This window comes from Aegilops tauschii, chromosome 4, assembly GCF_002575655.3.
Source record: "Aegilops tauschii subsp. strangulata cultivar AL8/78 chromosome 4, Aet v6.0, whole genome shotgun sequence".
In the NCBI taxonomy this organism is placed as follows: Eukaryota; Viridiplantae; Streptophyta; class Magnoliopsida; order Poales; family Poaceae; genus Aegilops; species Aegilops tauschii.
Genome location: NC_053038.3, coordinates 384,910,970 through 384,937,242, shown reverse-complemented (window position 1 = coordinate 384,937,242; position 26,273 = coordinate 384,910,970). Strand labels below are relative to the sequence as shown.

General features: G+C 44.0%; 3 protein-coding genes and 1 long non-coding RNA gene across 4 annotated transcripts; 1 reads left to right on the top strand and 3 right to left on the bottom strand.

Moving 5' to 3' along the window:
* Nucleotides 1-2,616: 2,616 nt before the first annotated feature.
* On the bottom strand, nucleotides 2,617-4,413 carry LOC141021901 (uncharacterized). Its single transcript, XM_073497755.1, has 3 exons — nucleotides 4,117-4,413; nucleotides 3,550-3,594; nucleotides 2,617-3,468 (listed from the first exon to the last, which is right to left on the bottom strand). The coding sequence occupies exons 1-3, from the start codon at nucleotides 4,411-4,413 to the stop codon at nucleotides 2,617-2,619; spliced, it is 1,194 nt and encodes a 397-aa protein (XP_073353856.1).
* Nucleotides 4,414-13,852: 9,439 nt separating this feature from the next.
* Nucleotides 13,853-15,025, bottom strand: LOC141021535 (uncharacterized). Its single transcript, XR_012182855.1, has 2 exons — nucleotides 14,462-15,025; nucleotides 13,853-14,370 (listed from the first exon to the last, which is right to left on the bottom strand). It is a non-coding gene; the product is annotated as an uncharacterized lncRNA (long non-coding RNA).
* Nucleotides 15,026-15,363: 338 nt separating this feature from the next.
* On the top strand, nucleotides 15,364-18,963 carry LOC109766562 (uncharacterized). The gene is made up of 7 exons (XM_020325345.4): nucleotides 15,364-15,954; nucleotides 16,614-17,007; nucleotides 17,385-17,522; nucleotides 17,653-17,821; nucleotides 17,958-18,087; nucleotides 18,172-18,342; nucleotides 18,485-18,963. Exons 1-7 carry the CDS (start codon nucleotides 15,616-15,618, stop codon nucleotides 18,746-18,748), a joined length of 1,605 nt encoding a protein of 534 aa, XP_020180934.1. The 5' UTR covers nucleotides 15,364-15,615; the 3' UTR covers nucleotides 18,749-18,963.
* Nucleotides 18,964-20,347: 1,384 nt separating this feature from the next.
* Nucleotides 20,348-25,079, bottom strand: LOC120963033 (uncharacterized). Its single transcript, XM_040387306.3, has 5 exons — nucleotides 24,946-25,079; nucleotides 24,530-24,590; nucleotides 23,140-23,214; nucleotides 21,898-21,997; nucleotides 20,348-20,734 (listed from the first exon to the last, which is right to left on the bottom strand). The coding sequence occupies exons 2-5, from the start codon at nucleotides 24,563-24,565 to the stop codon at nucleotides 20,685-20,687; spliced, it is 261 nt and encodes an 86-aa protein (XP_040243240.2). The 5' UTR covers nucleotides 24,566-24,590; nucleotides 24,946-25,079; the 3' UTR covers nucleotides 20,348-20,684.
* Between the last annotated feature and the right edge of the window lie 1,194 nt (nucleotides 25,080-26,273).

Genomic DNA, 26,273 nt, shown 5'->3' with positions numbered 1-26,273 from the left:
GTCAAAGCAACTCAACAAGATGTGAATACATCAAATGCTTAAACGAAAAATGGTAACCCCATTTTGAGCTTAAACGATGAGTATGACTTATGATCAAGTGTTCTCACTTGACTCCTTAGTCAATATAATCTAACATAGGTGACCTTGTCACCGCCCAATTCTAGATGAAGTTCTCTAGTGTTTCTCTGAGTTTTTTCATTTGTCCTTTGCATATTTATTCCCTTTCCTTTATCAAAAAAACTTCATCTAGATTTTCCTTTCTCTGTTTTTTTGCATCCAATTCATTGCAAATCTTTGTGAGATCTTATTTGCCGAGCGAGCTAAGGTGACAAGTGTTTCTCTCTGTGTTGAACTTGGTCACACCGGTCTGTCAAGTTCGGTCAAACCAAACCATTCGGTGCCACCAAAGTAGATAACTCGGCGTTACCGATTTCAATGCAGAAAATACCATTTGCCACTTGTTCCTGCATTTTTTTTCCAGCTCCACTCGATGATTCTTATCCTCTACCAGCTTCACACTCTATATGCTGCTTTGCTCTATGACTCAAGGACCAAACCTATTTTGACTCACACTCCAGAAGAACCCTTCTTGGAAATTGATGTCAAAGGGGGAGAGAGAGATCACATCAAAGCTTAATTCTTCAAAAAGGGGAAGAGAGAAATCACATCAAAAGCCCCAGATGCCTGGTATTCAAAGATGAGAGAAGTCACATGTCTTTAGAGGGGAAAAGACATGTTCATGTTTGCTAATTTTCTTTGCTGTGATTTTCTATTCAGTTCCCTATCTTCTCCCAGCATCTCTCATACAAGATTCAGGGGGAGCATGACATCTAAGGGAAGGAAATCTTTGAATTCATTGCATATCTTTTACCTTTGGGGACATGTCTACATCCAATGGAGTACTCAGTACTCACTCTCTACATGTCATCCCAGTCTTGGTACTCTTGTGGTTTCTTTTGTTTGCTCTGGCTTGTAGATGTATCTGTGTTATCTAACCTTGTTTACTCAGGTTCATTCCTTCCTAAGCCAACTCAAGACCACAAGGTAAGTATATGCATCACACTCATGTGGATGAGGATTTCTTGCTGATGTACATACTCTTTGCAAGAAGGACTCATGAGCATGAAGGTACATTTCCAACATTCACATCTTTTGCTCTGATGCATATAGCCAAGATACATGTAACACATTGCTTACTCTGTCATGCTTATGCATTCACATGCTCCTATACTCCATATTTGCATGATTGCATACATATAGGGGGAGCCTATGCATGTTACATGTCTTTCCAAAGCCTTACTGGTTATTCTCTATATCTTTATCTAAAGCTTTGATGTATGTTGTCATCAATTACCAAAAAGGGGGAGATTGAAAGCACAAGTGCTCCCTGGGTGATTTTGGTAATTAATGTCAACATATCTCTTGTTGGACTAATGTTTTCATCTAGTATGGTTCAGATAAGTTCAACAATGCAGTGGCGTGGACTAGAGGATGTGGAACCCCTCCAAGATGATAAGGACAAAGGATTGGCTCAAGCTCAAAGCTCATGACTCTACATTTTCTATTTTAGTGATCCAAGATCACATTGAGTCCATAGGAAAGCCAATACTATTAAAAGGGGATGAGGTGTTGCTTAATGGCTTGCTTGCTCAAAGTGCTTAGTGATATGCTCCAAAGCCCTCAACCATTTTCTCACATCCACATATGTCCCAAACCAAAAGTCAAACTCGGCCCCACCGAAATTTCCTATCCGGCGCCACCGAGTTCACTTGACATAGCCACTGCCAGAAACCCTAGTCAATTCGGTCTCACCGATGGGATCTCGGTCTCACCGAGATGGGCTTGCCAACTCTCTGTTGCCTATTGCAGTAATTTCGGTCTCACCGAAATATGCAATCGGTCTCACCGATTTTGCTTGGCCAACTCTCTGTTTTGCTCATTACCCAAATTGGTCCCACCGAGTTGTGTAATCGGTCCAACCGAGATGAGGCTTTACCCTAACCCTAGCACATCGGTCCTACCGAGTTGATCATGTCGGTCCCACCGAAAATCCTAACGTTCACATTTTGAACTAAATCGGTCTGACCGAGTTTTCTGATTCGGTCCCACCGAGTTTGGTGATTTGTGTGTAACGGTTAGATTTTGTGTGGAGGCTATATATACCCCTCCAACCACTCTTCATTCGTGAGGAAAGCCATCAGAACATGCCTACACTTCCAACATACATTTTCTGAGAGAGAACCACCTACACTTGTGTTGAGGTCAAGTTATTCCATTCCAACCACATAAATCTTGATCTCTAGCCTTCCCCAAGTTGCTTTCCACTCAAACCCTCTTTCCACCAAATCCAATCCTATGAGAGAGAGCTGAGTGTTGGGGAGACTATCATTTGAAGCACAAGAGCAAGGAGTTCATCATCAACACACCATCTATTACCTTTTTTTTGAAAGCTCACTGACAGTAGGAGAGGCTCCTACTGACTTTTAAATTAAAACAACACCAGGATCAGGGGAGGTGTGGCCCCATAAATACAAGTTAGAACTCTGGGTATTAAAAGACAAACTACTGTAACAAAGAGGTAACAAAACAGACTAAAAACAGACTAGAGGGTAGAAGTCAGATGGCGGCCACCAATCCTCTGATGAAGGGGTGGAGAGAGTCTCTCGTGCGATGTACCATCATGGACATGTCATTTTTGAATCTGTCCCTCCAAGACTCCAGCGAGGGCATCACATTCCTAAAATGCTTATTATTCCTCTCTTTCCACACACCCCATGTTGCGATGATGAAAGTTTCCATGAATAACGGTCTCCCCCAGGACCTTTTTCCCCCATGGATGAGATCCAGCCTGCATTGAGAATCGTGCCAGCGCATCCCAATCGCATCCCAACACTTGGTTGCGAATGGACATTTCAAGAACAGGTGGGCCACCGTCTCCTCCGGGGGCGAGTCACAAAGCAAGCAGGTGTACACATCACCTTCCAGCTTGTATTGTCTCCTCCTCAGCATGTTTCGTGTATTCAGACGATCTGCAAACAGCAGCCAGGCAGAAACTTTCCACTTGTTTGTGCATTTGGATTCCCAGATCCAAGGAAAAACTGCATCCACAGGAACATCCTTAAAGCAGAACTTATAATAGTCACTTGATTTGAATGTTCCCAGCCCTCTAGCATCCCAGACACAGCACCACTTGACGGTTCTGTCACTCTCAGGATTAAACCCCGCAGTTAATGCCTGAATCTCCTCAACTTCCACTCTTGCTTGGGGAGAGAACGGTATGTGAAAAGCCTCACCAATGGTGCTGGACCTCAACAGTTTCTGTACTGACACATCCTCCTCTCTAGCAAATGAAAATGCCCTCGGGTATGAGGTCTCAAGAGGCTGATCACTCCAGAGATCCTTCCAGAATAAGGCCGTACTACCATCCCCAATTTTGATCTCAGTCACTCCTCTGAAGATGTCCGATAACTGCATGAGATCCCGCCACCAGAAGGAGCCACACGGTTCCGAAGCATGTGGTACATCGACTAAGTAATATGAACTCCATACCAGGTTCACCCACGGCACATCCAGCTTATTATAAAACTTGTATAGCTGTTTGAGCAAAAGACCTTGATTCTGAATTTTAAGATCCACGATCCCAAGCCCCCCTACAGCCTTGGGGCGGCAAACGAGCTCCCAGGAGGCAAGAGAAGTGTTTTTCGTCCCATTCTCCGTCTTCTTGCTCCAGAAGCAATGTCTACGGATTTTATCCAGATGTTCCACTATCTTGGGAGGGATCCTGATGGAACACATGGCATACACCATAAGCGATGACACCACCGAATTAACATAGGTGAGTTTTGATCCGTAGTCTAGCAAGTTACCGGCCACAGAAACTCTTCTCTCAACAGACGTCACAAGAGGCATGAAGTCCATTATTGTGGGTTTAGTAGTCCCAAGCGGGAGTCCTAAATATGTGAATGGCATTTTCCCCACAACACAACCAAACATGTCAGCAAAAGCCAGTGCCTCAGCGGGTGTAACATTAATCGGGATCAGGGTAGATTTCTGAAAATTGAGTCACAACCTAATGGAAGCCGCATAGTCCAACAGGAGTTTTTTCAGAGTCTCGACCTGCTCCTTCTCAGCTGGGAGGAAGACAATCGTGTCGTCCGCATACTGAATTACTAGGTAGTCTTTCTCAGCTGATGGGATTGGTTTCTGAAGTATCCCCTCGCGGAAGGCATGGTTGATGGCAAATTGCAACAGGTCAGCCGCTAGGACAAAAATGAGCGGCGAAAGAGGGTCCCCTTGGCGCACTCCCCGTTTGCAAGCGAACTGCCTCCCTGGCGTGCCAGTGAGCAGGACCGAAGATTTTCCTGATTTAAAGATACAAGCAATCCAGTTTAGCCATTTCTCATTGAACCCCATCGCTCTCATGATCTCTATCATAGGGGCATGTTCGATAGTATCAAACGCCTTGGCGAAATCTAGCTTCAGCAGCAAGACCTTTCTCCCCGACGCTTGACATTGATGAGTGTACCCGAAAGCCCATGCCAAGCAGTCCTGAATCGATCTACACTTGAGGAACCCGTATTGCTTTCTATGAATAATGTGCAAGATGATCCTCTGTAGACGATTCGCAAGCAGCTTGGTAATGATCTTCAGACAACAATTCAGTAGGGTGATCGGTCGGTAGTCATTTACTATTTCCGGGGAGTGGCATTTAGGAATCAGTGTAATGAACCCAGTATTAATGCTTTCGAGGTCTAGATCCCCCTCATAAAAATCCATAACAAGCTTATAAAAGTCATGTTTTATAATATTCCAACATGACTTCAGGAAGCAACCGTTGAATCCATCTGGCCCCGGCGCTCTATCCACGGGCATCTCCTTGACCACTAGGTCAATTTCATCCGTGGTGAAAGGAGTTGTCAATTCATCAAGCCCCTCCACTTTCTTGATGATGTGATGTAAGTTGAAGTGCATGTTTGGAGGGGCAGAAGAGCCTAGTCGCTGTTTATAGGAAGAGAACAGCAAGGACTCTTTACCCACATGGTCATCAATCAGCGTACCATCATCAAGTTTGAGTGTTGATATTGAGTTCTTGCGGTAACTCTCTGTGGCCACTGCATGAAAGAATTTCGTGTTACCATCCCCAACTTGAAATCTCCGAACTGTACATCTTTTCTGCCAATACATGCGTTTATACTCCAGTAACCTGAGGAGGTGAGCCTTGAGAATAATTCTGAAATTGGTTTCTGGAATAGTAAGAGGTCTTTTATCCTCTAAAGTGTCCAAATTCAGAAGAGCTTCATTGGAATTATCAATAAGAATTGATAACCTCGAGATTTTCTTGCTCCGGGACTTTAAAGCGTAACGCAGCTTCTTTAGCTTTCTACAGATCAAAGCCGCTGAGTTAGCCGCATGACAAGGTTGGCTCCAAGAGCATTGCACTATCTCGTGAAACCCTGAATGTTGTATCCAGTAGTTTTCAAAATGAAACACCTTGCTTTTTGGGATGCACAAATCAATGCCAATGACGCAGGGACGTGATCTGAAGCAGGCTTGCCCAAGGGCGATACAGTGGTATTAGGGTAGGAAGAAGTCCAGTGCACTGAGGAAAAAAACCAATCTAATTGCACCAGCAAAGGGTCATCCTGCATGTTACTCCACGTGTACGTCCTACCCTTGATGGGTAGTTCAACTAGCGACTGGGTGCGGATAAAATCATTGAAGATCAACATATCGTTGGCATTGCCACCCGGCCTACTTCTGTTATCAGGCGCGCGACAGTAGTTAAAATCCCCAGCCAAGAATCTTCAGAGACTGGAATGTGCATACTGAACAACCACGCCTTGGAGAGTGGTGTCTCCTAGATTGGTTAGGTGTCACTTGGGAGCCTCCGTCAAGATTGTGGAGTTGAACCAAGGAGTTTGTACGGGCAAGGAGATCGCCTACTTCATGAAGATCTACCCTAGTGAGGCAAGTCCTTCGTGGGCGATGGCCATGGTGGGATAGACAAGGTTGCTTCTTCGTGGACCCTTCATGGGTGGAGCCTTCCGTGGACTCGCGCAACCGTTACCCTTCGTGGGTTAAAGTCTCCATCAACGTGGATGTACAATAGCACCACCTATCGGAACCACGGATAAAAATCTCCATGTCTCCAATTGCGTTTGCACACTCAAATCCCATCCCTTTACATTCTTGCAACTTGCATGATTTACTTTCCGCTGCTCATATACTCTTGTCATGCTTGCTTGATATGTATTGTGAATGTTTAAACTTGTGCTAAAACTCCACTTCAACTTAAAGAAATTAAAAACTGCAACTTTTCCTACTAAGTGTCTATTCACCCCCCTCTAGACACCTCTTCTCGATCCTTTCACGCTCCAAGTAAAACTCATATCATGTGACGAATGAAAACATAGCTCCAAGTGAGGTTACCGATAATGTTGAAGACGAAAGAGGGGATGCCTTCCGGGGCATCCCCAAGCTTAGTTGCTTGGATATTTCTTGGATATTAACTTGGGGTGCCTTGGGCATCCCCAATATTAGGGTCTTGTCACTCCTTATTCTCCTCATATCAATATCTCACCCAAAACTTGAAAACTTCAATTACAAAAACTTAACAAAACTTCGTGAGATAGGTTAGTATGATAAAGAGCAAACCATTTCACTTTGGTACTATCAAAGACAAGATTCATAACTGTTTCCACACAATGCCTACTGTATCATATCATTTCCACAATTTATATTGAGCAATATAAGCCACAGAAACTAGAAAGCAAGCAAACTATACATTGAAAACAGAATCTGTCAAAAACAGAACAGTCTGTAATGATCTAGATAACTACCATACTTCTGCTACTCCAAAAATTATGAAAAAATTAGGACCACGTGAGCAATTTGTATATTAAACTTCTGCAAAAATATTCAACTCAAAAGCACCTTTCTGTTAATAATGAGACTTATTTTCGTGAGCGCAAAAGTTTCAGTTTTTCAGCAAGATCAAATCAACTATCACCCAACATGATCCCAAAGGCTTTACTTGGCACTTTATTGAAACAAAAGCAATAAAACATGATCAATACAGTAGCATAATCATGTGAACACACAAAAACAGTAGGTAAAAGTGTCGGGTTGTCTCCCAACAAGCGCCTTTCTTTAATGCCTTTTAGCTAGGCATGATGATTTCAATTATGCTCACATAAAAGATAAGAATTGAAACACAAAGAGAGCATCATGAAGCATATGACTAGCACATTTAAGTCTAACCCACTTCCTACGCATGGGGATTTTGTGAGCAAACAACTTATAGGAACAAGAATCAACTAGGATGGGAAGGCAAAACAAGCGTAACTTCAAAAATTTCAACACATAGAGAGGAAACTTGATATTATTGCAATATGTAGAAGCATATGTACCTCCCTCACAATAATTTTCAGTGGCATCATGAATGAATTCAACAATATAACCATCACATAAAGCATTCTTTTCATGATACATAAGCATAGAAATTTTCTTACTCTCCACATAAGCAAATTTATTCTCATGAATAGTAGTGGGAGCAAACTCAACAAAATAACTATCATGGGATTGAAAATTAAAATCATGATGACAAGTTTCATGGTTATCATTATTCTTTATAGCATACATATCATCACCATAATCATCATAGATTGCAACTTTGTTCTCATAATAATCAATTGAAACCTCTTTCGAAATAGTGGATTCATCACTAAATAAAGTCATGACCTCTCCAAATCCACTTTCATAATTATTACAATAAGATTCAACACCCTCCAAAATAGTGGGATCATTAGTACCTAGAGTTGGCACTCTTCCAAACCCACTTTCATCAATATAATCATCATAAATAGGAGGCATGCTTTCATCATAATAATTTTTCTCATCAAAACTTGGGGGAGTAAAAATATCATCTTCATCAAATATAGCATCCCCAAGCTTGTAACTTTCAATATCATTAGCATCATGAATATTCAAAGAATTCATACTAACAACATTGCAATCATGCTCATCATTCAAAGATTTTTTGTCAAACATTTTATAGAATTCTTCTTCTATCAATTGAGCACAATTTTCCTTTCCATCATTTTCAAGAAAGATATTATAAAGATGATCAATAATATGATGCAACCTCAATTCCATTTTTTATGTAGTTTTATTTTATAAACCAAACTAGTGATAAAACAAGAAACTAAAAGATTCAATTGCATGATCTAAAGATATACCTTCATGCACTCACCTCCTCAGCAATGGCGCCAGAAAAGAGCTTGATGTCTACTACGCAACTTTATTCTTGTAGATACGTGTTGGGCCTCCAAGCGCAGAGTTTTTTGGGACAGTAGCAATTTTCCTTCAAGTGGATGACCTAAGGTTTATCAATCCGTCGGAGGCGTAGGATGAAGATAGTCTCTCTCAAACGACCCTGCAACCAAATACAAGAAATCTCTTGTGTCCCCATCCAATACAATGGCAAATTGTATAGGTGCACTAGTTCGGCGAAGAGATGGTGATAAAAGTGTAATATTGATGGTAGTAATATATTTTTATAATCTGAATAAATAAAAACAGCAAGGTAGCAAATAGTAAACGGGCACAAAAACGGTATTGCAATGCTTTAAAATGAGGCCTAGGGTCCGTACTTTCGCTAGTGAAATCTCTCAACAATGCTAATATAATGGATCATATAACCATCCCTCAAAGTGCGATGAAGAATCACTCCAAAGTTCCTATCTAGCGGAGAACATAAGAATAAATTGTTTGTAGGGTACGAAACCACCTCAAAGCTATTCTTTCCGTTTGATCTATTCAAGAGTTCGTACTAAAATAACATAAAGCTATTCTTTCCATTCGATCTATCCTAGAGTTCGTACTAAAATAACACCAACGCAAATTCATATTCATAATACTCAATCCAACACAAAGAACTTCAAAGAGTGCCCCAAGATTTCTACCGGAGAAACAAAGACAAGAACATGCATCAACCCCTATGCATAGATTACCCCAATGTCACCTCAGATCCGCGAGTTGAGTGCCAAAACATATATCAAGTGAATCAATATGATACCCCATTGTCACCACGAGTATTCAATTGCAAGACATATATCAAGTGTTCTCAAATCCATAAAAGTATTCAATCTGATAACAACGAAATCTCAAAGGGAAAAACTCAATTCATCACAACAAGATAGAGAGGGGAAAACACCATATGATCCGACTATATTAAAAAAGTCTGCGATACATCAAGATCGTGACATCTCAAGAACACGAGAGAGAGAGAGAGAGAGATTAAACACATGGCTACTGGTACAAACCTTCAGCCCCGAGGGTGGACTACTCCCTCCTCATCGTGGTGGCCGCCGGGATGATGAAGATGGCCACCGGTGATGATTCCCCCCTCCGGCAGGGTGCCGGAAAGGGTCTAGATTGGTTTCTCGTGGCTACAGAGCCTTGCAGCGGCGGAACTTCTGATCTAGGTTAACCCCGAAGGGTTTTGGAATATTTGTGAATTTATAGGGCAAAGAGGGGGTGCGGGAGGCCACCCAGGTGGGCACAACCCACCTGGGCGCGCCTGGGCCCCGAGGCGCGCCCTGGTGGGTTGTGCCCCCCCCCCCCGGCAATCCCAAGGTGCTGCTCTGGCGCATCCTGGGTGTTCTAGTCCATAAAAAATCTCCAAAAAGTTTCGCGGTGTTTGGACTCCGTTCGATATTGATTTCCTGCGATGTAAAAAATAAGCAAAAAACAGCAACTGGCACTGGCCACTGGGAACTGGGTCAATAGGTTAGTCTCAAAAAATGATATAAAGTTGCTATAAAATGATTGTAAAACATCCAAGAATGATAAAATAACAACATGAATACTTCATAAATTATAGGTACGTTGGAGACGTATCACCTATCAAGGACAAACCTTTGTCTTGCACATAATCCACTTGAGCTCGATGATGATGATCTTGTGCTCCTCAAGTTGGACCACCTTTCTTGATTGCGCATGTTCGATGAAGATTAGTAGATCGCTCCCTCATACTCCACTATGGGTGAGCCACTCTTCGGCACATCTTCACAAGTCCATTGTCACCACAATGGGCCGCAAGCTTCAAGCATGCTCTCTTTGTGATGCTCCACTTGAACCTGCTCACCGCAATCTTGATGATGATCACCACTTGATGTCATCCTCCATGGGTTATATGATATCTTCGTTTTGATGCACGCCCATGGAAACATACCTAACCCCACGAGGAAAACTCACATGGATCATGGGTTAGTACACAAAGCGTAATGGACAATGCTTACCATACCATGGGATCACTTGATCCCACTCGGTACATCTTCTATGCTTTGTGTGATATCATCTCTCTTCATAAAGAAGATGTCTTGAAGGTAAACATGAATGTTCACACAAACTTCTTCTTCAAGACATGCTTGCAATAAGCTCAACTCTCACATGACCAATCTTTGGATAAATCCTTGAATACCACCTTGGTCAACACATAATCTTCTACTTATAGCCTTGAAACCAACGAATGATCTTAAAGCAAAGCCTATGGACAAACCCTTCAAATGTAACTCAAGGCAACCATTAGTCCATAGGGATTGTCATCAATTACCAAACCAAACATGGGGGCACCGTGCTCTTTCATAAACCCTGTGCACTTGAGGGATATCAAATGCTCACGCGTCTGGAGCCCATTCACCTATCAAACGAACCGGACGAGTTACGGTGGAACTTGCAGTACAACAACGGGTTTTCTACCAAGTCCTTGTATGATGTGACTGCCCATAGCGTTCTGGTTGATAACAACAAACCGTGGAAGTTCAAAATTCCTCTTCAAGTGAAGATATTCCCCTGGTTAATAAACAGGGGTGTGATCTTAACTAGAGATAACCTAGCATGCCGCAATTGGCAAGGTAGAAAGACATGTATCTTCTGCCAATATGACGAGTTATTTTTTTAGTGTAAGTTTGCTCGTGTAATGTGGGTCATAGTTCAAGTAGCTTCAAATCTTTACCCCCCCCCCCCACGTGGTGTACGTAATATGTTCAGCAATTGGTTGCGGGGTATTAAAAAAAAGTTTCTACGCATATTATTGTAGGGGCGGCTGACTTATGTTGGGTGCTATGACTTATTAGGAATGATGTGGTTTTTAATAATAATTGTGTTTCATCACATGTGTAGGATTATTCATGCATGTACGTGATGGCCCGGTACTTCGTCTATCCTATAGAGGCCGGAGGACAGAGACCTTTTTATGATGGCGTTTACCCAGCTGGGGCATATGGTAAGGGAGGTTTTTTTTCCTTCATGGATGATGGTGTAATCTCTGAATAGGATCTACCCCATGTTAGGCTGGTTGCTGTAAAACGCTCTTTTATTTTCTGGTTGTATTGGACACGTTGGATGTGTGTATCGTGCTATGCAGAGACCAAATATTTCTTCAATGTTATCTTACCACCTCAATATATCAATTGAATGAAATGTGGGTAAATATCCAGTGTGTACATTACATGCTCATGTGATACCACATTCCAAAACTACAATTAAAATGTTTCAAAAAATCTGATTCTTTTTATGGATGTTTATGAGACATGAGTCTACAACTCATAAAAATTTCAGTTCCAAATTCCAAATACACATGGAGGAATAAAAAAGACTAATCCACCATGAATAGTGTCACAAAAAGATAAAAGCCAAAAAAACTATTCACACCTAGATTTGTCTTTTTTTGTTTCTCGATGTATGATTCGAATTTAGATCTGAATTTTTAAGGTGGTAGACACATCTCATGAACATCCACACAAAAATTCAGATTTTTTTCAGAAAAAATAAATAAATAAAAGTTTTGAAATGTGGTATCATGGGAGTATGTGATGGATGGTGGCACTGGATATTCTCCCATCATTTTAGTTCTTTTACTATTCAGTATGTAATTGACGAGCTGCTGGTTAGAGCTTACTCCTAACTTTCTTGCGACTAGACTTTTTTTTTAAACGGAGGCAAAAGATTTGTCTCATATATTAAATAAGGAGGAGAGAGAGTTTGTTACAACACACACCCAAGTTACCGCATGACAATTATTCTCGCAATAAAAAAACCCTAGTTTCTTTGCCCCAGCTTTGATCCAAAGGTTTGCCTCGTCTACAATGATGTTGAGCAAGATTTGTGGAGGTGCGCTCTTTTGCCTGAACACTCTTGCGTTGCGCTCATTCCAGATGACCCATGACACTAGCATGGTGATCGATGCCTTTGCTTTTCTGTCGGTGGTGCCCGTGGTGCATGTGCTCGCCCACTAGGCCTGAATGGAGTCGAACAAGTGCCATGTGGACGTGTCCATGTCGTGGATGCGAAATTTCTGAATAGCCATGTTCCAAAGCCTGAGAGTGAAGCGGCATCTGAAAAAAAGATGAGGGCCACATTCCTGCACCGGTCGGCACAAGGGGCAAGGGCCACAGTTAGGCCATCCTCGCTTCTCCAATCTGTCGGCAGTCTAGATCCTATCCTGAAGCGCGAGCCAAGCAAAGAACTTGACTTTCGATGGGGCCCAAGCCTTCCAAACCATTTGGTCCATTGGGGAGAGGACCAAGCCCAAATATTGTGCCCTGTAAGCGGAGGCCGTGGAGTAGTGCCCAGATTTCGTGTGCTTCCATAGGATGTCATCCTCAGTGAGCTCATCCAGGTGCACCTCGTGCAGTAGCATCCAAAGGGTGAAGAACTGCGCAACATGCTCGATGAAAACCGATGCGGGCGGTCTGATTTTGAGGATCCACGCGTTGTCCTTGAGGGCCTCCTGTACCTTCCAACGCTTCCGGGAGGAAGTCTCGTAAATGAGCAGAGCAATGTCTTTGGGCTTGCGACCAAGGAGCCAAAGGGAGTCCCAAAATGGAGTCTTCGCACCATTCTCAACCGTGATGGTGGTACAGGCGTAGAAAAAGTTGAGGTCCTCCTCATCTCACGGGTTCCCACTCTCGACCCACAACTTGGTGGGCTCCTTCCCGATACTGCTGGGGCTGTTTCGCTTGAATAAAATTCCCTACCGCTGGACACGCACAATAAAAATCTTCTTCCCGGTCTGTCGGGTAGCAGACATCACATCCTTTTCCCGTACGGTGCGGCAAATTTGACAATTTTGACCTCGAAACGAAATAAATTCACAGAATGAACTGGGTTCGAAACTATTTCACACCCCTAACCCTTTTGTGTAGCGCCCGCCACGCCGGCGCCACACCCTACGGTGCAGCGCCTAGCTCCGCGGCGTTGCACCTCTGTCCACCGTGGCAGCCCACGGGCCCGCACCCAGCCATGCAACGCCTCCGAGCTAGGCGTTGCATCTGTAATGTGCAGCGCCTAGCCGCTAGGCGTTGCACGTGTAATGTGCAGCGCCGAGCGGCTAGGCGCTGCACTGTGACTTATCCAGCCACTTGGCTGGGCCCCCCTCCCCCACCCCCCCACCACACACTCTCTCACTCTCTCCCCAAGCTTTGCCCCCTCTCCCACTCTCCCCCCTAGTGGGGAGCCGTAGTGGGTCGTCTTTATCGTCCCAATCCTCGTACTTCACGGTCTTAGGTCGTCCAACCGGCAGACGCTCCCAGCTCTATATGGAAAGTGTGAGCAGACAACCACCAATACCTCCAGTGTGCCTACAACTGGCATCGTCCAACTGCACACAAAAAAGAACATGGTCAAATTTGCCGCAAGAGCGCATTGATAATGTATCAATGAAGTGAAAAGGAAACAACTTCATACCTGTCGATACAAGTAAGCTAGTGTCGCCGAACCCCAACTCCATTTGCTATCGAAGACGGTCAACGCCTTCAGCCACATCCATGGAGCATTCTTGCCTGTGCCATCAGCAAACATTGTCCTCGATACCACGTACCACATGTAGACACGAGCATAAGTCTTCACCATGTCCTCATTAGCATCATCGGGGCAATGAGCGAAGTGCGATGATATCCACGTGAAAGTAGCGCCCGCTGCGACTCTTTCCTTCTTCTTATCTTCCCTTTCTGGCTCCCGAGGCTCCGGAGGAACCATACCGATAAGGGCTTGCATCTGCGCGCGCCACCCTTCAGAATCGGTGTTCATACATAAAGGATTGCCATCGATAGGAAGACCCGTGATCATAGCGATATCCTGCAGCGTCACGGTCATCTCCCCGGTCCGAAGATGGAAAGTGTGTGTCTCCGGCCTCCAATGATCAATAAGCGCGGTGAGTGCTGCAGCATTGTTGGGTGGCGTCGACCGGCGGACCAACTCAATGAAAGGGAGAAGTCCTGCCTCCCTAACATAAGGTGTGTACCGCTCATCATAGCTCATCCCTCCAAGGCTGATCCCGTGAGACCGAAGCTTCAGAGGTGCAAGCTCCTACAAACAAACAAATCATAACATTACATATGGGGCATTTGTGTTTGAACAAACATACGAAATTCATAACACCGGCCACTTTCAGTATTACCCGCTGCTGCACCGACATAGCGTACGACCGGTGTTGATGGTCCCAGTGATCATCGAGAAGCCAAACCATCCTAACAATTTCAACAAAGCATTCTTGTCAACACGATTATCTTTTCAATTCAAAAAAACTAAAGTAGGCCTACTACATGCAAGATCCAAAGCATATGGTGCTTCCCCCTACTTGGGCCTACTTCATACAAATAACATGTCAATCTATGTATCCAAACTATAACATGTCAATCTACTTCTCCATACAAATAACATGTCAATCTACTTCTCCATACAAAAAACATGTCAATCTATGTATCCAAACTATATAAATAACATGTCAACCTATCTATCCAAACCACATTCTAATCTAACAAGGGTTCCCCAAATCTAATATATGCAAGATTCAAACAAAAGTTGCCCAAATCTAATACATGCAAGATTCAAACAAGGGTTCCCCAATTCTTCAAAATATAATATTTTCTATGGATAGAACGAAGGGGATCGGAGGAGAGTACCTTCCACGATGGATTGGTGAACAAATGCACGGACCAAATCGTCGGATCGGAAGGATTTGGGAGAGGGGATTGAGAGGGGGAGTGCAGATGGCCGCCGCCCTTTTTTCTGTAACTGCCAATGGGGAGGGTGGGGGAGGAGAGGGCTGGCGCGTTTGCATATAAGTCATAGTGCAGCGCCTAGCCCGCAGGCGCTGCACTGTACAGGTGCAGCGCCTAGCTCGGAGGCGTTGCACTGCTGGGTGCGGGCCCGTGGGCTGCCACGGTGGACAGTGGTGCAACGCCCCGGAGCTAGGCGCTGCACCGTAGGGTGTGGCGCCGGCGTGGCGGGCGCTACACAAAAGGGTCAGGGGTGTGAAATAGTTTCGCAAGCAGTTCATTCTGTGATTTGCTTTCGATTATAGGTCAAAATTGTCAAATTTGCCGTACGGTGCAAAGGTTGAGACATGCACGGTCCAGAATCTCTCCGACTAGCGTCCGCTCGGCCCTCGCCCTGTGCACCACAGCTTCAGCTTTTCCGCGGACGACGACCGCAGCCACTCGAGCTCAAGATTCTGTATGCCACTCCAGTGATGAGATGAATATACCACCACCAGATCGAATCCGGAATCCCACTCCGAGCCCGCCATCAAGCCAGCCATAGCTCGGCCGAATGCAGGGCATCGTCATCAGGCGCGCGCTCTGCCCGGCCAAGCTCCACCGCCACGTCCCGTCCAGCCTATCCAGAGGCCTTTGCTTCCGCGGCGGCAGCGACACACGGTGCGGCGCCGCTGCGGGCAAGAGGCCGCGGGCCGTCGCGGTGAGAGCTCGCGGCGGCCCGGTGGCAGGAGATGGCGACCGAGCGCCGCCGCTGCAGGATGCCGTCGGAGCGTCACCGCCACCACGAGGTGGCGGGGCGAAGAGAGGGAGCGTGGCTGGTGCCGCTGCGCTCATAGTGGGGACAAGCATCGGGTCAGGCATCCTTGCCGTGCCGCAGAGCACCGCGCCCGCGGTGAGTTTCTCTTCCCTTTATTCCGCCGCGTAGAGAATTTCACCGGTGAATGGTCAAGCGTGAGATCTACAGCGGCACAACAGAATTAGTCAGCCAACGATGGAGGCCAGTAAATTGTGTACTGAATGAAATGTCGAAATTATTATACTGTCCTCTGAGGCTCGCCCACACATGCACAGTCCCACCTACAACGATCCCTGAAGGGCAGCATTTTATGGAGTAATGGCGCATCTACCACCCATATCAGCACAGCGAATTGCCGCAGCGCGGAGGCCCCCATATGGAAGTTTTCATTGAACACATCTGAGAGCAGCCACATGTACCTGCTCGCCATGACCGCCAACTGGCGTTGCTGTGTGCATTCAATCGGTGTCTCATTCGTCATTGTTGGCTGGCGGGATCAATCTCTGTCTGCTTAAATTGTTCCAACTTGAGCTTTCGCGATCTGAAAATACGATACCCAGCAACAGAACAACGAGCCGCGTCAAGTATTTGACCTAGTACGAACTGCAATGCTGCCACATAATTTCACTCGCATTTTTTCTTCCTTTCATCGAGTAATAAGCAGTGAAGCAAGTGTATATGTTGTGAATGAAGGCAGTATCAGTATGACAGAACAGAATTGTCCTTAATAATGCTACTACTGCGGCAATTCACAGGGTTTCGTTCCAAGCGCCGTGTGCATGGTGGTCTGCTGGGCCTTCCTGGTGGCCGAAGCGCTCCTCATCGCCGAGATCAACGTCCACCTGCGTCGGAAGAGCAAGAAAGACGGCGGCGATGGCGCAGGCCTGGAGGTGATATCCATGAAGAGCATGGCGCAGGCGACGCTTGGCGAGTGGGGAGGGAACCTGGCCGCCACCGCCTACCTGTTCCTGTCCTACACTTCCATGGTCGCCTACACGTCCAAGTCCGGCGAGGTGCTCTCCCGCGCGATCGGCGTGCCCGAGCCCGTCTCTGGCGCCGCCTTCACCGCCGCCCTCGCGCTCCTCATCGCCGCCGGTGGCACGGGCGTCACGGCCAAAGTGAACCAAGTGCTCACCTTCTTCATGATAGGTACTGTTCGCTCGCACGTACGCAACAGCTACCAGTGCCAGTGTAGTACTACGTATAGTGTATGTGAGTTGTCACTTGGATGAACGGCCAGTACCCTAGTAGAGTAGTAGTAGCACTGTAGTACTAAGAGCGGATATATCACTACTGAGATCTGCATTAACACCTAGGAGCGGAGGACAAATCTTGGCTCTGAGCCGGCCAGCCCGTTGCTTTCTCTGCCGTCTCAACATTTCCATCTAGCATTGCACATGGAATTCATATCGTAGCGTCCCAACCCAGACTAGAATAGCAGATACACCTTACAAAATGGCAACAAGTCTTGGGTACTGGTGTGTATCACCATCACCATCATCGCCCTGATCTGCCTGCTGATGCAGGGCTACTGCTGACGATTGAAGTCTCTGCGGTGGCGTTCGGCGGCGGCCTGAGCCTGCCAGCGAACGCCCACTGGGAGCAGGTTCCAGCGACGCTGCCGGTGATCATCTTCACGCTGGTCTACCACGACATCGCGCCAGGTACGTACGTACCCAAGAGAAACCACATGCACTGTGCGCATTGACTTCCACACATGCTCCAGCTGCCACCAGACAGTAGTACCAAACCAAGCCAGTACTGAACATAATGCATTGCGGTTGGCGCATGCAGTGATCTGCGCGTACCTGGAGGGGGACCTCGCGAGGATCCGGCTCTCCATCCTCGTCGGGAGCCTGGTGCCGCTCGTCTCCCTGCTCGTGTGGGACGACGTCGCGCTCACCCTCTCCGCCTCCTCCACGGACCCCAACGGCCTCGGCATCCTCGACATGCTGGAGACAGAGTAAGCACCGCCGCCGTACCCAAGGACGGGCGCGTACATCCTCCATCTGTCAGCGTTCAGCGATCTGCATGCATGCCGTCTCGCTGGAGGCAATGAATCCAACCCCGTCGGCGAATCATGCACTTCTTTTGTGTAGGTGGAGCTACGCGGTGGTCGAGACCTTCTCGCTCCTGGCTGTCGGGACGTCTCTCATCGGGACCCTGCTTGCAGCGTCGCAGTTCTTCATCGAGCAGATGACCACCAGTCTATCCTCAGCCGAGGGAGATGTATGCTTCGACCTACTAGCATTTTTTACCACTAATCAAATTACATGGAGAACCATCTGTTAAAAGTGCTCTGACAAAGTGCAGGCACAGATTGACGAGGACGCTTCTGAGGAAGAAGGATCTAGCCAGCTTGGCTGGCCAACATTGCTGGAAAGCAACAGGCTCAGCTTCGTTGCCACAGGGGTGGTGGTTGTCCCAACCATGCTCATAGCAGCTGCTGTTCCAGATTCATTCTCCATAGCCACTGACATCGCCGTAAGTTTACATCAAAGCATGCACGCACCCTTCAGCTCCTGAGCCGCGGCTTGGCGGAGGAGTAACACATAAGCAAAATTTCTAGTCATGAATTATTGATTGATTGATTGACAGCTTGCTCGTCTGATTTCCACATGTTCAGGGGGGCTACTGCATGACCATCTTGTACGGTGTTCTCCCCCCATTGATGGCCTGGTCTATTGGCTCCAAATTATCCGATCAAAAAGTTGGGCTTGGACAAGTAGAAGCAGCATCCACGGCTGGCAAAGAAAGAGTGAACTTCACCGGTGCAACTGCAAAGCCTGTGCTGGTGGGGATGGGGGTGTTCTCTGTGCTCATGGTCTTCCAGCAAATCTTGCAAGACCTTGTCAGTTTTAACACTTATCTCCTGTCATGGACTAGCTAGAGTAGAAAGAAGAAGCAAGCACTGAATAAGTCGAGATTGTTTCTAGTCATGGTTTGCTGATTCGGGAGACAGTCAAGAGAAAATCCTTAGATTCGGCCATCTGTATCAGTGTACATAACTTCTCTTTTTTTTCAGCAGAAACCGGAGAAGCCAGTGCTGAATAAGTTGAGTGGAGCTGCTCCTGGCTTCTTATCTTTCTTCTGAAAAAAGAAAAACTAGCCGCACATACTCACACTGTTCTTTTAGAAGACGAATATTCACACTTGAGTGTCGCCTGGAACAATGTGATTAAACCAAGTTGCAGGAGAAAGGAGCTTCAGAAATGAGAGCAAGGAAAAAGTAGCTTCTGATTTCTGAACTGCGTCTCATTTGGCGATTGCAATCTGCAATACAGCAACGGACACTACGGGAAAAACACACTTCGCCTAGTATGTGGACATGCCAAGTGTAATTTCTCGGGCACTCGGCATACAGGCTATATACCGAGTATCATACAGAGAACACTCGGTGTAAATTGACCGAGCGGACTTTGCTGAGCGCAGACTAAAAAGCACTCGGCATGGACAGCACGCTCCGTGACGGCTGGGCGTATTTGCCGAGTGTTTTGTAACGACGACTTGGCTTCCAGTATAGGGTTTCCTTTATTTTAGGTGCAAATAATATAAGCCAAGTACCTGATTATTTACACTTGGCCTACCCATTTGTATCATTTCTTTATGTTTTCTTTCATTTCTCAGGGCACAAGGTATTTATTTTCCTTCCATTTGTGTTTCTTATTGCAATTTCTTTCTTTTCCCTCTCGTCTTTGTAAGAAATGCCAGAAAGACAAAAAAATAATTCTAAGGAGCAATTTTCGCTTAATTGTGTGACTTGTTACAATTTTTTCAAAATCTTGCCATGATTGACTTTTTCCTTCACCACGGCCTATGAATCCAATGAACAAAGTGAAAAGCAGTAATATAAGAAGAGGGGATAATTCCTTGTTTGTTTTTTCTTTAGATTAGTTAATCTTTGAAAAGTAGGTTTTTATGATCTGATAAAGAATTAAACAAATTTTACATTCAAACTTTTCAGGGCCATGGCAAATTGCCTTGCTAGACCATGGCAAGTTTTACATCCATGGTAAAAAAAGTCAAAATTTTATGAAAATTGCATTGCTAGATCATGGCAATTTGCATTGACAGACCATGGCAAATTTATTTCAAGAGCCATTGCAATTTAGTTTTTCTCTGGACCATGGCAAATTTAATTTCACCGCCTTGGCAAATTCAGTTTTTGGTAATTTACTTAAAAGAAATTCCCTCGTGTTAACTTCATTACAAATTTAGCAAAAAGCAAAAAAGAATGTAAAATTGCCATGTGACAAAGTAGAAACGTTTTCCAAAATTGTCATGGTTCTGGGGGAAAAAGAACGCAAGCTTGCCATAGGAAAATTACAAGAACTAAATTTGCCATTAAATTTCCTTGTGACCAGGAGAAAAATTCTAAATTTGCCATGTGTAGAAAAAATTATTAAAAATAAAAAATCTAAAATTTGCCAACTGACTATTAGAAAAAATTCCGAAAATTGCCTTGTCATATACACCAAAATGCAAGAAATTTTCCATCTTAAAACATGAAATTTATTGTCGTATGTACATTACAAAACATGTGTAAATTTTGCCGCGTGGCATGTTTAAAAATTCATAACTTTTTCCCAGTTTCAAATTGTATAACATGGAAACTTTTATATAATAGAGCATGGCACGTTGCAAATTTTTGTTTCCCTGTATTTTTCTGTACTATATAATTTTTTTTGTTTATCACTTTTTTTAGAAGACATTATTCAATGGGCCTAGCCCGTTTTCCCGTGTGCTGTTTGGGCCAACTCAAAGCAGGATAAGAATGGTCCAATTAGGCCTCCAGCCGACGATGCTTTGTTTTCAGTGCAGTCTCTTTACCTCTCCCAGGACTCCTGCTGCTGCTGATCCTCCTTTGCTCCTTCTTCTGCAATAATGAGCAGCAGCGTTATACAACTTACAAAAATTTGAGATCAAAAGTGCATCATGGCAAAGGCAAGTAAATCATGTGGGTGGGAAAAAAAGTTCATACACATTCCAAACACCTGAAAACTCAAATATTTCTAGGCGTAGCCCGTGAAGTAAGCCCTCGCGTACTTTGCCACAGTATTTGATCTCCATAGAGGGCAAATCGACACAAATTACATGACCATCAAAACGTTGGCCAGTTGGTAAGTAAAAGTTTACCAGATTATGATTGCAAGGATCAACAGTAGGATATGATGGTACAAACTTCGGTAGACGACTTGAAGAATAGCTTGTGCCTTCCCAAAAATCTGCAAATTTCATCTCGCACTCTTCAACCCGCTGCCCATCTCTCCAACTCCAAGTCTTGACATAATCTTCGCACTGCTGTGACTTGATACCATAATCACAGAAAAGATCGTCTTTCCTAAAGATATGGACAAACCTAAGTTCTCCTGTGCTGATGCTGACAAAACGATCTTGTCTGTACCCATCCTCTAAACATGCTGTTGGAACTGGGATGAACCCAAGAGCAGATTGGTGCTGGTCAAGATCATAAGAGAGGATTCCACAGCACAAATCCACCCACCAAAAACTATTTTCATTTGCAAGCACTGTATGAATGTCCCATCCAGGAAGTAAGATAATCAGGGAGAGAGACACTCTTAGTTTTCCATTCTCCTGTTGACGTAGATAAGATGCATACACATGGCGGACCTTCAGTTGCCATACTCCTTTCATATACGGAAGAAGACCTTGCAGTTGTCAATGGCATGCCTTCCTTCAACACAGCCACTGTGTAATGACCACTCTGATGCAGGAGGCCAAAATTAAGGTCAGGACCACCAGGAATCTCAGGAAGACGAGATATAACTGGAGATGGCACATCATTCTTAAGCAAAAAATAATCGTGATAGAAATAAGGATAGGTCTGAGTATCAACAATAGTCTGCATCAGAATAGCATTGTAACAAGATGCCAGGGCTTCAGCACGCAACTTCTTTTTCACACCGTCACGAAACACGGTGCTGGTGGGGGTAACAGCCACTGCATCATCCGTCTTAAGAAAGAGATGAGAAAAAACAGGCGGTGCTTCAGTGCATAATGAGATTTTAAAGTTTATACCGTCACTCGTCTCTGCACCTATCCATATTTTGTTATCAGTGCCCAGTGATGATGTTTCTCCATACACAAGACAGTCGAGAAATAACGTTGGCTCATTTTGCTGTAATACAGTCAACGGAAGAACAAAGTTAGAGCAGTAATAAGATTATAAAGGACCAATTAACAAAATTTTCAGTGTAGTATGCTATTATCTCCAACTGCAAAAGGCAAGATTTAGCCACTTAAGCCCTTGGGACATTGAGAAAGCGAACCTTTGAGAACTCAAATATTCGGTGTATTAGAGGCCTTATCTAATAAAAAGCGCAAAATGCATCGGAGATCCTAAAAGTATTTGAAGTGTGTCAGCTGGGTCCTATAAGTACGAAAATGCACATTTGGGTCCTAAATTTAGATAAGTCTACACCCACAGGAAGCATGCAGATCGAGGAGGACCGATCATGCAGATCTTTGCTGTGATGCGACAAGAGAAAAAGGACCGCCGCCACACCGCTGCCTCAATCACGCCGACGCCATCGCCGCCACGACGGAGGACACCGGTCCTCGCTGCTCACAGCCCGCGACTCCAAGCGCCAGATCTGACGGAACCGACACCAGCCGCCCCGCCATCACGCCGCACCGGCCCGCCCCGCCACCTTCGCCACGCAGCCGCCGCAGCATCCACGCACCGCCGCGCCCAAGGGCCGGCCGTCCGAGACGCCGCCGCAACACCCCTATCGGACTGGGTGTGGATAGTGGTAGCCCGGAGTTGACGGGGACAAGAGGAGCAACAAGCAGACCACAACTACAACGCATGCCATGACCACGAAGCTGACAAAACTCAAGCCTAACAGAAAATGAAGTGGGATTGGAGGTTGCCATGATAGAAGTTGCATACGTGTATGCAGATACTCATTCATTGAACTCCATCATGGCAGCTAGATAAATTAAAATCAGCAGCACCTACATATTTGGTATGAGATAGATACTTTGTATTGATGAACAAAACATTGTGCAAGGGCATATATGTCTTTCTTTGAGCATGATAGTTTCAATTAGTAACCAGTGGTATTTTGCCATGAAAAAACTGATATGGGTTTTGGCACTTTGGTTTTCACTAGTGGTATTTTGGAACTTTTCGTTTTCACTAGTGATATTTTGGCTGTTCTCTCATTCCTCATTGCGCATTGGATTGCAAATAACACGGTTCCATTACTTTTAAAGCAGATAGGGAAAAAAGAGAGGTGGAACGGATGGGTAACATACAGTTTGATTTTGTTTTTGCACTGCTTCTATCTCACTAAAATGCAACCTTAACTTCCGAGAAGCCTCCTGTTCTTCCTGTAACACAACAATTGCAAATATCAGTTATCATTTAGCAACTGCATGTTGTACAGTAAATCAAAATCTTCCAATGATCACATGGAGCAGTTAAGAAACTAAAAGACTACCAAAGCCTTGCAGCAGGAATTGAACCAATATATCAATGAAAATAAGGCTACCGTGCCGCAGAAAGGTGGCATTTACTCCGGAACAACAAAGCACCAAGTGCACGACAAGTCTGTTCCACTACAAATAACGTTATGCTGAAAACTGCTGACCTATCGACACTAGTCCTGCCAACAAGTTTCCACTTACAAGGGCTGATGATTGGGTGATATAGTTTGGCATGCCATATAGTTTGTGGATAGCCAGAATTGACAATACTGAACAGGTTCATGGTAAACAAATGTTCACAACCATTCCAACGGTCCGTTGCGCATATGTGAATCGGAGCAAGCCAGTTAAGACCGAATGACATTATTTTCTCCATACAACATTTTTTGCGTATAACTGGTATTAAAGAAATCAACTGCTGTTACATGCAGAATTTCCAAACAAGGCTCAATAAAAAAAACTTCTTTGTTGTTACACAGCCATCATTAAACAGAGAAGAATGTGATATTTTGTAAATTGGACTCACACCAATATTTTGGCCCATAATAGGATGCACAAACATTAATAAGAATATTAGACAGAGAAAAAACTGCAGTGCTTATTACGTGAGGATGGGACCATCAATTGTATGCATACGGAAAGAATAAACTAGCAGCGTAAATAAGACTATAAAAGCAGCAGTGAGAGTAACGGAATCATTGCGGAAAAAACAAAGCTCAGACAGTCGTTAACACGCATGATAACAAGTTCTAGTAGTAAATTATCCGAAAATCCATCTCTGCACCCGAGCTCATCTGCACCCGCGCTGACGAAACAAATCAAAACAAATACTAGAAAAAATCAAAAAATTCCAAAAAAAATTGTGCGGTAGACAATTTGATGCGCGAGGTCCGCTCCAATTTTCACATCATTTAGACATCTGAGGAGCTCTCAGCAAAAAAGACAAATTGGGGGTCTGTAATTTTTTTACTGTTCATGTACTGTTTTGGCCCGATTTGTCTTTTTTGCTGAGAGCTCCTCAGATGTCCAAATGACTTGAAATTTGGAGCGGGCCTCACGCATCAAATTGTCTACCGCACAAATTTGTTTGGAATTTTTTGAATTTTGTTTGAATTTTTTTCTAACCGGGTGCAGATGAGCCTGGGCACCGAAACGCCCTACTCATTATCGCCCTTCTTAGTATCTCACATAGTCACATGCATGTAAGAAGAGCAAGTACCTCCAACGCGGAAGAAGTATATGCATGTGTATCCATAGTGCAGTGAAGGAAGGGTTGTGACCTACAAAAACGAGTGAGACAGATAACATGTGGTCCAAATGTTCTTCAAATCAGGCAAACAGCAAAATAAAATTATAAATTTCCTATGAATTCATTTGAGAACTCAAAATCGGCTATCTATGTATGCGCTGCTAATAGCTGCAAACAAGGTTTCCAATTTTCCGACCAAGGGAACAGTATAGGCATAACAATGATTGAGGTGAATTACTAAGCAAGCAGCTACGGAGCTGCCTCAAGCACATCACAGGGGGTTCACTTACCACAGCTACTATTTAGATAGAGTTGCAGACAGCAGACAGCCACAGATCTATGCAACCGACAGTTAGGTTTTCGTCGGAGATCAGTTCAAGACTCACCTACAACGCCACGCCAACCGCCAACCGAAGAAGAAGGAATCCTGTAGCCGCCCCGCCCCGCCCCCATCGAGGCCACGAGGGGATAGCGCGCGCGCCGAGAGAGGGGAGGGAAACCCTGGTCCGCCGCTGAGAAAAGGGAGAGAGGAGGTGGCAGAGGAAAGTCACGGGCGACCCTATGTCTCGCTTATTGCGAGACATAGGGAACCCTCGCGTCAAGGACAGCGCGAGATAGGCCGGCCCAGGTGCGCTGGAGGCCACAGTCTCTTTTTTGTTTTTTGTTTTTTGCTTTCCTTTTTACTATTGCTTATACTTGCAAATATTATAAATAAAATTTATTACATAAAACATTTGAAACAAATGTTAACCAAGCAATTGAAAAATGTTAAATGTGTATATAAAAAATGTTTCACACGTATATGAAAAAATATACAACGTGTGTGAAAAAGTTGATCATGTATTTAGAAAATATTAATCAAACATTTTACAAAATGTTAATAAAGTGTTTGAAAAATGTTAATAAGCATTTGGAAATATTAAATGTGTATAAAAAACAGTTGACAATGTAGGTAATATTGTATTTCAAAAATGTTAATCAAGCATTTGAAAAACAAATGTTCATAGATAAAATATTGACCATGTATTAAAAAAATCTTGTATTTGAAAAATGTTAATTAATCATTTGAAAAAATGTTACATCTGTGTATAAAAATATTAACCACGTATTCAAAAATGTTAAACTTGTATTTGAATAATATTAAGCATGTTTTAATAAAATGCATTAGATATATCCATACAATGAGTATGTGAAAAAGTAGACATAAGAAACTATAAGTTCTCAAAAAATGTTAATCATGTATATAAAAAATGTTTCAGATGTATAGAAAAATATTGAATGTGTACTGAAAATGTTAACATGTGTTGAAAGAAAAAGAAAACGATGAAAAAGGACAAGAAACAAAAAAAAAGTAAGACCAAAAACAAAAAGAAATACACAAAATTAAAAAAACTGACAACACCAATTCGAAAGAATGGAAACCGAGAAAGAAACAAAAAGCAAGATGATGAATACCAATAAATAAATAAAGGAAAACAAATGAAAACCCAAAAAAACAATAAAAGAAAACTAAAGAAACAAACAAACAAAAAAGAAAAATTATAACACCGAGAAAGAACAAATAAAACAAAAAAGGAAAACGGGTGAGAAACGATGGAAGAAATGAGGAAACCGATGAAAAAAAAGAAATCAAAAAAGGCGAAGAACAAAGAAAACAAAGAAAAAAAGGAAAAGAAAAAACTTGAGCAAGAACTAACGAAGTCAGCGAAAAATA

What these genes read in the sequence shown, in the direction of transcription:
- LOC141021901 (XM_073497755.1), bottom strand. Translation starts at nt 4,413, where the DNA reads ATGGGGTTCAATGAGAAATGGCTAAACTGGATTGCTTGTATCTTTAAA. An exon ending in TCCCAGCTGAGAAGGAGCAG is followed by an intron (nt 3,595 to 4,116) that starts GTCGAGACTCTG and finishes TTGCTCAAACAG; the next exon opens with CTATACAAGTTTTATAATAA. An exon ending in ATGTGCCGTGGGTGAACCTG is followed by an intron (nt 3,469 to 3,549) that starts GTATGGAGTTCA and finishes GATCTCATGCAG; the next exon opens with TTATCGGACATCTTCAGAGG.
- LOC109766562 (XM_020325345.4), top strand. Translation starts at nt 15,616, where the DNA reads ATGCAGGGCATCGTCATCAGGCGCGCGCTCTGCCCGGCCAAGCTCCAC. An exon ending in GCTCACCTTCTTCATGATAG is followed by an intron (nt 17,008 to 17,384) that starts GTACTGTTCGCT and finishes CTGCTGATGCAG; the next exon opens with GGCTACTGCTGACGATTGAA. An exon ending in CCATAGCCACTGACATCGCC is followed by an intron (nt 18,343 to 18,484) that starts GTAAGTTTACAT and finishes CCACATGTTCAG; the next exon opens with GGGGGCTACTGCATGACCAT.
- LOC120963033 (XM_040387306.3), bottom strand. Translation starts at nt 24,565, where the DNA reads ATGGATACACATGCATATACTTCTTCCGCGTTGGAG. An exon ending in ATACTTCTTCCGCGTTGGAG is followed by an intron (nt 23,215 to 24,529) that starts GTACTTGCTCTT and finishes GTTGTGTTACAG; the next exon opens with GAAGAACAGGAGGCTTCTCG. An exon ending in AGGTGCAGAGACGAGTGACG is followed by an intron (nt 20,735 to 21,897) that starts GTATAAACTTTA and finishes TCATTATTGCAG; the next exon opens with AAGAAGGAGCAAAGGAGGAT.